Source organism: Gossypium raimondii, chromosome 6, assembly GCF_025698545.1.
Source record: "Gossypium raimondii isolate GPD5lz chromosome 6, ASM2569854v1, whole genome shotgun sequence".
Lineage (NCBI taxonomy): Eukaryota > Viridiplantae > Streptophyta > Magnoliopsida > Malvales > Malvaceae > Gossypium > Gossypium raimondii.
In genome coordinates, this window is record NC_068570.1 from 8,728,702 (window position 1) to 8,739,964 (window position 11,263).

The following is an 11,263-nucleotide window of genomic DNA, read 5'->3' on the forward strand; positions in this document are numbered from 1 at the left end:
AAAATCTAAAATAAATTAAAATGTACGTTAAAGTATCCCATAAGTCCCTGCATTTTCTAAACTTTAAATTCAGATAAGAGAGTAAGAAAAGCTAAGATGCAAATTTGGAATTTAACGAAATCGTATGACTATATGAATATAACTATGCTGAAAAACATAGTAGCTATTATTGTTCAACATATTAACAAAAATTTTAAAAAAGAAAAGAAAAGAAAAAACTCAATTTAATCCGATCGGTTCATATAATCCTAATTACATGAGTAATTTACTTTTCCTTATTCTAGATTGCGACTTTTTATATTAAAAGGAAAAAAATTGTTAAAACAAAATAAACAATTTCACTATAAACCCAAAACATAACATTCCTATACAGAATCGTGTTTGTGAGAGACAACAGCGTATGCATACTCTCCCTTGTCATCATCTCCTCTGGAAATTGAAGGCTTTTATAGCAAAACCAAAGATTACTGCGAAAAAGATGACAAAAAACCCTACCATAACAGCAGTTACGCACAAGAAATCATGCCTATACCCAAACACTTCCTTGAGCAACACTCGCGTAGGCATCGAGTCTGCTCCATTCGATAGCGCGACGAGCTTGTCGTCATCGCCATACTGCGAAATCACGAGGCCATACAAACTCCAGGCTATGGGGTTTGCCCAGTAATACCATCTCCACCATATAGGAATTCTCTGGAAAATTACACGACACCGTTATTTGCTCATAAGTAAAACCATGCATGGCAGTGAAGAAACCGAGAAAACACAGCTGATTTATTCATTACCTTGTGGGGAATCATAAAGCCGCAGAAAAGGTTCCAAAGCATATAAAACGGAGCAGCGATGATAGCGGCCACGTTATGATTTGGTGTGACCGCGGTCGTCATCATTCCGTAAAAGGTGAAATATAGCAATGTTGAGTACATGAAGTATGTGTACCATATAAATTTCAAAGCAGTCCACTCAAATGATGCCATGGAGTAGAAAATCGAACAGTATATTACTGATTGTGCAAACACGTATGGGAGCTCAATGGCAACCTGGAAAGAAAAAATATGGAAGGACTCAAAGCTAATTTCTAGAAAAATTAAAAGGGGACACAGTTTTGCTCATGTGCAACGGCTGAAAATCGAAGGTCAACCTGAGCAAATGCAAAGGCTAGGCCTGAATACATTCCGGCGGCTCTTTCTCGGTATGAAACAAATCTCTCAATAGAAACAACAGGTTGAACGGCGGTTGCATTTGTGATTCCAATGAAGAGGACTGCAGCATACATGGACCCCATGGCATTGAATAGATCTTGCTGGCTCTCCCTGTAAGTGAACCAAATTGAGACAATAGACTCTATAAGCAAAGATGAGCTGACTAAAATGGAAGATGACATTAGCACACAAAAGAGAATCCCAGAACAGAAGTGATTCATTCGCCATTTTTGAAGGAAAATTGGATATTCCCACAGTTCGCATCATTCTATTCATGTTATGGTAACAAATAAAGATAAACACAGAACAACTTAACATACTGTGCCGTAAATAACATTAAGAAAGATGCCAAGTAGAAAAACCTTTTTGAACCGAATTTCCAGCATATAGTTCCAAGCATCAGCGAGATGACAACAGTGTAGAAGAATTTAACTGCTGTATATTGGGGGTTTCGCCAATAAGATAGATTTTGCTTCCAAAGACATGCTAAAAACTGTTCAAAAAATGATTGGGAATACTTGGATGGAAAGTTCAGTTCTTTCGAGTTGCCACTTGGCTTGCTTAAGTTTTCAACTAACTCCCTGTTGCGCCTGAAATAAAGCAGTACGATGAAATTTTTTAAAGAAGTTTCTGAAAATATTAGAACTAAATAAACAATAATGGAATAAGCCAAAGCAAAACAGCTTAAACTCCAAAATAAGTATCCCTTACTGAAATAGATTTGATCTACGATAAATTTCTGCAAAGTCCACATCTAGACGATTTTCTTCAGCTGTTGAAGTAACCTCAAGCATCCAAGCAGCAGGATTATAGCCAGGTCTGATCTTTGGCACTCCTTCAACTGCCTGGAAAACAAAAATGTAGAGTAAGCAAGAATGAGGACCTGGGGGGGTGGGGGGGGGGGGGGAAGGTGGCGGCCAAATTCATCGTTTGATAAACAATGAGTTAAAATTTTAGGTATAAACAAGCACAACCCAACCTCAAAATACTTAATGAGTTCGCAAGACTTGGGGCCAAGTGGACCAGCATATATGAGCTCTCCTCCACGCTTCATGAATAAAAGCTGCAATAATAGATTAAACCAGAAGCTGAATGAGAAGTGGATTAAAATGGTTATGTAATGGTGAAGTACAAAATAACTTGTCCCTGGACTTGCCTATGTGACACAATGATATTGCCTATTCATGATCATTTCTATATTTGTGTATACATGTGCGTGTACATAAAAACAGATCATCTATCCACCAAGAGAAAGAGACCTCATCAAAGGATTCAAAAATGTCTATGCTGGGCTGATGGATGGTGCACACAATTGTTCGTCCAGTATTGACAATGTTTCTGACAGTTCTCATTACAATGGCAGCAGATCTAGCATCCAATCCTGACGTAGGCTCATCCATGAAGACTATAGAAGGGTTGGCAACCAGTTCAACAGCAATAGTTAGCCTTTTCCGTTGTTCAGTGGACAAGCCATCAACTCCTGGCAGACCAATCAATGCCCCACTTAATGGAGTAAGCTCCACGAGTTCCATCACCTCCTCGACAAACGCCTGAAAGTCCACCCTAAATAAGTCGATATGATGCACTAAGCTGCCAAATATAAGTAAAAAAAAAAAAAAAAGCAAATGAAAGGTCTTTTATGATTACCCTCTGTGTCTCCAAGCCAACATCGGATGGTAACCGAAGCCAAGCAGAGAATAAAAGAGATTCCAGAACAGTCAAACAGGGAGAATGGATATCATTCTGCTCACAGTAACCTGAAATTCTTGCAAAAGTTTCTTGCCTTTTGGGATAACCCGATATATGTATGCTCCCTTCTATGAGCCCTCCGGTTTTTCGACCAGCTAAAACATCCATGAGTGTAGTTTTACCAGCACCACTGACACCGACCAAAGCCGTAAGCACACCCGGTCTAAATGCTCCAGTAACATTGACCAACAACTGCAATCTATCTTCCGTTATCCCTTGTTGCTTCAATTCCTGAAAAGATACATAGAAAAGAAGGTAATTGATCAACATATTTCCAAAAGAACAAAAAGAAAAGGAAAGAAGGTCAATATACTGTACCACAGGGATATCTACAAAGTAATTTATATTGCTGAAAGACATCGAAAGTGGTTGAAATGGGAGAACCATGCCTCTCTGCTTGAAATATTTTCCTGCCCAGCAGTAGAACAGAAAGCATAATTATTTGACTACATACTGACATACACAGACAAAGGCGCGCACGCACGCGCACACAATAAAAAAAGATCTAAAATGTGTATTATTTACCATTAAATGAGCCTGAGTTCTGCAAATAATGTCTCAGCTCAGTAACAACATTTTCACCCTTCCTTCTCCTGTCTCTCTCTTGCAGTTCTTCCTTGGAGAAAACAGCCTGTTGCTTCCCCAGAGCTAAATAACAAAAAGGTATGAAATTAATTATGTTTAGACCAGATATTTAAAATGTTTTGCTAAGAAAGGTAGTTCAGGATTGATAAACTTTGAATAGAACAAGATAGCTTACAGTTAAGGTTAGCAAGAAAGAATGTGAACAGGAGATTCAACAAAACTGTGTATCCCAGCAAGGCACCAACACCTATCCAATACCAGTAGCTCTCTGGAAAATAACTTCGTGCTCTCAATAATGCCTCACCCAATGAGAAGTTAGTGTAGTTTCCAGCTCTCTACAAGCAAGGAAATTTAGTACAGTAGGTTTCAAATTTTGCCCTAAAACCAAGAATGCTGCAACTGTAACTCAATTAAGAAACAACTTTTTGTTGCTCATATCCGAAGTTGGTCTACTTTTATACAAATTCAACCCAAATTCCAACTTGAATCATCTCACAATTAGAGAGCAATAAGGGTGAGATTAAGAGTGAAACAGAAATTTCAAGATAGCTTAAATTAGCTAAATAAATAGATGGACTGCTCGGAGACCATTTTGACGAGCTCAGGCATGCATGGTCATGACATCACCATAACACCATAATGTTGAAGAACAAATGGAAAGCACGCCCCTAACTCATTCATTAATCAATAATAGAAGTTCAGACTCAGCATGCTAATGCAAACTATAGACTATCAAGAACTGTTAAACAGTTATTGCTGCTGATTTTATTCTTCTCCCGACATCATTGCTTTTACCACATTTAATGATAGATGAACAGAAGATTCCTCAGCCACTTAAATTATTAAATTAGAAAATGCAATAATAATTATTTTTGATGTTACCTTATGCCAGGAATTTCCAAGGAATTCATTGACAGAAGCTGCATTTTGAGCATACATCAAAGGAGAAACCCAATAACCCCAGATCCACCAGCTAGGTATACGATCTGTCAGATTGAAGAAGAGTAAATAATCATATAGCATCAGCAATTAAATATATATATGTATATACATGTACTTGGAAAACATGCCTGTCTAATTACCTCTTGAAATAATATAGCCTCCTAGAGCCATGACCACCAACATAGCAAAAGACCCAAAAGTGTTGGCAACTATCATATTTCTTCCCAAGGATCCTATTACACGGAAAAGAGCTATGGACATCTGGTGCAGACAGAAATACAACAAGAACTGCCGAAGAAATCTGCATTGTTTAGAATTAAAATGACGATTCTCTCTAAAATGCCAGAATACATGCCAAAATTCATATGAAAGCAAATTTACCTGGTGATATCAGGATCATAACCAATAACATAGTATGAAATTGCCACCCAAAAACCAGACTCATAGAGAGAAGTTGGAATACTTAGCAGCCAAGAAGGTAGCGTATAAGCCCAGCTTGGATAGAAATGCAAATCCCTATGCTTGTAAAGAACAGGAAGTTTGGCCACCAACATTGAAACCTCCGTAAATCCATTAAAAAGAATAATAACCATGGAAAAGTATAGTGCCCCTAGATACAATCCTCCATCATCAATTGTATTATGGTGCAGTGCCGTCCGCATAAAAACGCTCATAGTAATTAAGGCAACAATAAAAAGCTGGGGAAGAAAAGACAGTTAATATATCAGATTAAATCTCAGAGGAATTTTAGCTATATGACAGGAAGATAAAAGAGAACACAAACTAATCTAATAGATCAACACCCCTACACTCAACACTAAACTTCCACTAGAAATTACTAGTATGTTCCCAGATAAAGTTTCAGCACTTACCTGAATAAATTTGAAAATATAGATAAATGAATTCCGTTTCATCAGTAGCATTTGCCAGTCAAAGCTGGTCTTAAGAAGTTCACTCTTCTTCACGCCATAGCGAGAAGTTGAAAGTGCTAAAGGATGGTTGTAGCGACTATCAAATGGAATGTTTAGTTCCTCATGCAAATTCTTCCCAATTTGATAGGATCGGAAAGCCTCGGCAAATTTTCCTGGAGGGATGTAACGATAAGGGTGGAAAGGAAGAGACCAATACTGCTCTTGATCCTTTTTCGACAAAACCTGTGTGCAGAAAACTTGAGCAAATACAATACCATCTATTATACGTTCACAATGCAAGCTCTAGCCTCATACCTCTTGCAAGAAGTCTGCCACATTCTTTCTTTCTGGACATCTAAATCCCATAAAAGCAAAGAAATCAAGGGCTGCATCACGAGGACCTTGGTATAAAATCTGGCCCTCACATAAAAGTATAACATCATCAAACAACTCGTAAGTTTCCGGAGCAGGCTGAAGCAGAGAAATTACAGTGGTCCCATCCAGTGCACGAGTAGAGTGTCTCATATATTTAACAATTTGGTAAGTAGTAGAACTATCAAGCCCATTTGATATTTCATCCATGAACAACACTCTAGCTGGGCCAACTAATAATTCACCTGAAATAAGAGTTATGACGAATCAGCATGAATGAAAAGCAGATAGCTGCTTGGTAAGGAAGAAGAAAAGTACAAAGCTTAAACCTGTTGTAAGCCGCTTTTTCTGCCCCCCTGAAATACCTTTAAGCATTTCATCTCCCACCAACGTGTCAGAACATATGTCCAACCCTAAAATCTGTCAGATGAATTTTAATGCTTCAGACTACATCAAGATTGCTAAATTGCTAATTGCAAGAGAAATGAATCACTTGAGGTATTAAAAACACAGAATGGGAAATGAATCAGAGAGTGATCAGCATCTAGAGAATACCTTCATGATGTATTCTACCACGAGGCTCGTCTCTTTCCCCCCCAAAGCTAGTGACTAGGAACAAGAAGTTACGTCATCAATAGCTCTTAGAATTGTTGTCAATTAATAAAATGATTACAACCCAAGTAAGGTTGGCAACCCATGACACTTACCTTCATAAAGATATCGAGATCTTCATCGGGTTTTATCCCAGCATTCTTTTCCCTTCTTGCAAGCTCCAAAAGCATATCTTTTGCAGGTATGCATAAGTAAGCAGCGAGGAATTACGAATTATGGACATAAAGATTATTTCTCAATGCTTACCATACTTAACTCCAACACCTTGACACCTTCCTGCAAATTCAAGTGTTTCCCTCACAGTCATTTCAGCTACATGCCAGTCCTGTTGACTGACATAAGCAGATGTCCTCGGAGGAACAAATTCCTTTAGTCCATGTCCATTATACGTAATTTTCCCCGACATCTACAAAGTAATAAAATATAATGACTAACAAGAAAGGAATGAAATATTAGTAGATAACTAAGTTTCTTAGTTGTTCATGGTGAGTAAATATGCTTTAATTAGATTACCAATTATGTCTAGTTGAATGGACTTTTAGTTCCACTGGCATATTCTGAGCCCATTTAATGACATAGAATCATTAAAACCGATCTCCATGGGCGTTTCACACGCTACCAAACTACCATCCTATCAATTCTTAACTATGTAAACGGTAGAAAATGCAAATAGACTTTGGCTTTTTGCTTTCATTTTCACAAACTTTCAGGTCTATGATTCCGATATTGGCCAAAATAATTGGTTGTTACCACAGTTACCATAGAATCTCCCAAGTATCAAAATACCTGCAAATGAGATCCAAGGCGTCCAGCCAAGGCCAACAAAAACGTCGTCTTTCCAGAGCTTGGAGGGCCCAATAATAACGTTAATCTACAAATTATAGTAGTAATAAATTATGTAGCGGTTAAACATAATTATAACCATTCCGTAAATTAGTAAATGGAAACTTATTTGGACTCACCGTGAAGGCCTTATAATCCCACTACATCCATCTAATATAGTCAACTTGCTTCTCCTTCCTTGATATATACGCAACCGTCTCAAAAATGCCTGAAAACAACATTTTAATGTTATAATTAATATTAGCATGGCCATTAAGAAGATAGCATTATATATGCTTATAGAAAGGGGTTAATTCTTTCAGATTTTACCTCAACCATGTTAAAAATAAAATTTGGAATGGTTGGCAATGCTCTGCTCCCAACATGGACAAAAGATTCAACAGTTAGATTCTGAAACCGAACCTCAATTTTCGGGAATTCCAAATCCACTCTGTAAAACCACAAACCAGAGAAATATTAATCAACAATGATGACCACTCTAGGGGTAAAAATTAATAAAAGCAAACTCAATCAAAGACGTCAAAGTAAAATGTTGAAATTATTCCCACGAGAAATGCGAATTCTAGCTTCTAATTAAAAGAAAGTTTAAATCATTTAATTTTTATTTTATAAGAACCAAAAACCTGTTCGCATTCAATAAATCATTATACATTTCTAAAAAAAAAGGTTTCTTTTTCCGATACAAACATGATAAAGCTCACTTTACTAATGCAAATGATCCCACGGTAGAATAGCAGAATGTAAAAATATATAGTAACAATTGTCAGAGAGTTCAATAAAACATGATGACTGATGTCAAATTTGAATAAATTGAATAAAGAAAACAACCTCTTGAATCTAATTACCGCAAACAGTTGTCATTATAAGTCAATCATTTGTCTGTTAAAAGATATTTTCATAGATTAACTTAACGTAGCCCAATTAAACTATACGGTAACTGACGTCAGAGTTTTTTTTTTAGAAAGCGCAAAATTCCAGAAATCTTCATTGTCTATTCTTGTCAATATTCTACTATATCAAAACAAAGCATAAATTCTCTTTGTTCTTTCATTTTAAGCTTAAAAAAAACTTAAATAGCATATAACAATTAATATAAGAAAAAGCAGACGAGCATTACGCGTCGAATCGTTTCCTCATACGATCAAAGAAGCGTTCAGGATCGTCATCAACAGAGTTAACGAGGCGTTCGAGCAAAAGCCTTTGGTCGGTAGACTCCAGCTCGCTAACATCCACTTCTTTGGAGTCACCAACTATGTCCTTGAATATTCCCCTTCGAACTCTCGAGTACGTCGGCAGCCTCTCCAGCGCCGCCCATCTTAACGCCTCCTCATCATCCTCCTCCTCCCTGAACGAAGCCGACCTGGAGAACACGTTCTCCGCCGAGTTCCACATTACCTCCGATCAAAGATCTAAAACACCAAAGAAATAGAAAAGAAAAGAAAAACGGGAGTTGAATGTCAGATTTGGAAATGTGGCGGAGCTTTTATGTAAGTGAAAGAAAAAGAGCTTGTATGGTCTTTATAGATGGGTAGTTGAGCTTTGCATTTATGGCGGCTTCGTTTTTATTTTCTCTCTCTATTTTCCTGCATTTTCTTAATCTTTTTGTACTGAATCTGTTTTCGGCTCAACTTAATTGTAGTTTACTTGGTTGTTTATTTCCTCTACTGAATTCGTTTTTGGATACGTTAGAGTTGTGCAGGGAAGGCCCGCGGGAAAGAGAAAATATTAATGGCCACACCACCTCTCGCGTACGTAAGTGCGTACTCGCTCTAGGATTGTGACAAGTTTAAATATAAAAAATCATTGATCAACATGGCCGGGGGATTATGCATGTGGTGGATGGAGACTGATATTAGATGGGTAGACCTGCGAGTGCGGCTGGGAATTAATGCCTGCTGCTTTCAAATTAAAACGGTTGGGAAAAAAGGGAGAATTTTCGTCTTTGTTTATTTTTGACAAAATACCATAAAAAGTCTTTTTTTTTTTAATTTGTCGAGGCTCAGTATTTTATTATTTATCGGAATGGCTCTTTTTCCCCGAAAGCGTATCCACGTCAGCGCGATGTCAAGGGACGTGGCAGAAAATCGCGTCCCAGAAAGCGCGCTTTGCTTACTTGGAGGGAAATCGCTCCCTCAAATGCGCGTTTTGTTGCCACGTGTGCGCTCCCTTGGGGACACGTTTTGCCCATGCGTGAATAGTAGTAACGGCTACTTTTTTGACCGTTGGTGACCCCCCAACGGTAAAAAAAAAATTATAAAACTCCCCCACTTTCATTTTTTTCACAACTAAATCATTTCTCTCAATTTCTCTCTAATATTCTCTCAAATTCCTCTCAAATTCCTCTCAAATTTCTATTTAAAAGAGCTTCAAATTTTTAATTATTTTTAAAATAGTTTTAAATTTTATTTTTTAAATTTTTTTAAATCATAAAAATTTGTACCAATTTAGCAATGGCCAGGGAATTGATTCGTCTTGATGATAAGCATATATCCGTGGAACAAATGAAAATGGTAAGTGTTAAATTTAATTTTTAAATATTATTTAAGATTTCTTTTATTTATGCAATTTTAAATAATTATTATTTTATTATTTGTTATAAAAGTCTGTAGATTGGATATTGCAATGTTATATCCGCAATATGCATGATCCTCCATCACCGTTGGTAGAGAATTACCTGCAGGAGGCGGGTTTTTGGCACGTGGTGACAGTAGGCCGGGGATGTAAGTGGGCCCCAAAACTAATCAGTGCGTTGATCGAGAGGTGGAGACCCGAGACGCACACATTTCATCTTCCATGTGGAAAGTGCACTATCACTTTAGAAGATGTCAATTTGCAATTGGGATTGCCGGTGGGCGCATGCTGTGATCCAAGGTGCATTCAATCTAGTGATTGGGGAGCGGTATGCTACGAGCTGTTGGGCGCTATTCTGGAGAATATTAACGGAGGTCGAATCGAGATGGGCTGGTTATGAAACACATTCCCGGATCCGGATGATTATTCAACCGAAATAGAAAGAATCTGATATGCTTGGGCATACATTCTTCAAATATTGGAGGTTATCTGATGCCAGACTTGTCACGGAACCTCGTACATCTAAGATGGCTGTTGAAACTCGTTGATTTTCGAGCAGCTGGTGAATTTAGCTGGGGGTCTGCCGTGTTGGCAACATTATCCCGGGAGATGTGCCGGGCGACGCGACCGAATAAAGTGAAAATCGGAGGTTGCTTGTCACTACTGCAGTCATGGGCACAATTTTACTTTCCATTTTTACGTCCTCAAGTGGACTAGCCGTATACATTCCCACTATAACGAGGTAAATTTTATATTAGATTTTACAATTATTACGTGGATTTAAAATATAATCGAATGCTAAAAATTTATTTAATTAGGTGGAACCATCCGGCAAGTTATGCTCGATTACCTACCTCTTTTGAAGATATAAGGCTTCTATTGGACCAAAGGTCGGAAGCACAAGTATTAAATAAAATAGATATTTCCATAATGAGATAGCCGATTGGTATTTAGTATTTAGTACATAACTAATATTTCCATCATGGTCATATAGTTTGAATGGACACCGTAGTATTAAATAAAATAGATATTTCCATAATGAGATAGCCGATTGGTATTTAGTATTTAGTACATAACTAATATTTCCATCATGGTCATATAGTTTGAATGGACACCGTACGAGGATCCAGCAATTTAGGCAGTAATTCCGGATGAGTACTTCCAAAATTGAAACGGTTGGCATGTGAAAGTCTCATTGGTCAACTTTGCGACTGTGGATATGCACCAGTCGGATAGAGTATTACGACAATTTGGATTCCGACAATCGATTCCCGTGGCACCTGAGGTGTTGGATGATCATCACAAAATCGACATACGGTAATTGCATACGGATTGGCCGAGATTCTGGCCATACTACATCCAAATGTGGGAAGATTGGTATGACTATATACCTACTCGGGAACCGATCATTATTCCAGAGTTAGCGTGCATGCCGGAATACATGCCATGGTTTAGGATCCATGGGAAGCCTTATTT

At 37.7% G+C, this 11,263-nt stretch overlaps 1 protein-coding gene across 2 annotated transcripts; it reads right to left on the bottom strand.

Annotated features, from left to right (window-relative positions):
* Positions 1-207: 207 nt before the first annotated feature.
* On the bottom strand, positions 208-8,834 carry LOC105773770 (ABC transporter G family member 32). Of its 2 annotated transcripts, XM_012595874.2 has the most exons (24): positions 8,334-8,831; positions 7,526-7,646; positions 7,336-7,424; positions 7,160-7,244; positions 6,620-6,779; positions 6,469-6,545; positions 6,317-6,370; positions 6,091-6,181; positions 5,705-6,006; positions 5,351-5,632; positions 4,860-5,176; positions 4,619-4,779; positions 4,419-4,522; positions 3,712-3,871; positions 3,477-3,599; positions 3,270-3,361; positions 2,850-3,182; positions 2,462-2,752; positions 2,182-2,265; positions 1,914-2,047; positions 1,565-1,792; positions 1,142-1,313; positions 786-1,040; positions 208-693 (listed from the first exon to the last, which is right to left on the bottom strand). In XM_012595874.2, exons 1-24 carry the CDS (start codon positions 8,606-8,608, stop codon positions 421-423), a joined length of 4,263 nt encoding a protein of 1,420 aa, XP_012451328.1. In that variant the 5' UTR covers positions 8,609-8,831; the 3' UTR covers positions 208-420. The 2 variants fall into 2 exon arrangements, with proteins under 2 accessions (XP_012451328.1, XP_052488497.1); XM_052632537.1 differs by having other exon boundaries at positions 2,850-3,361; positions 8,334-8,834.
* Between the last annotated feature and the right edge of the window lie 2,429 nt (positions 8,835-11,263).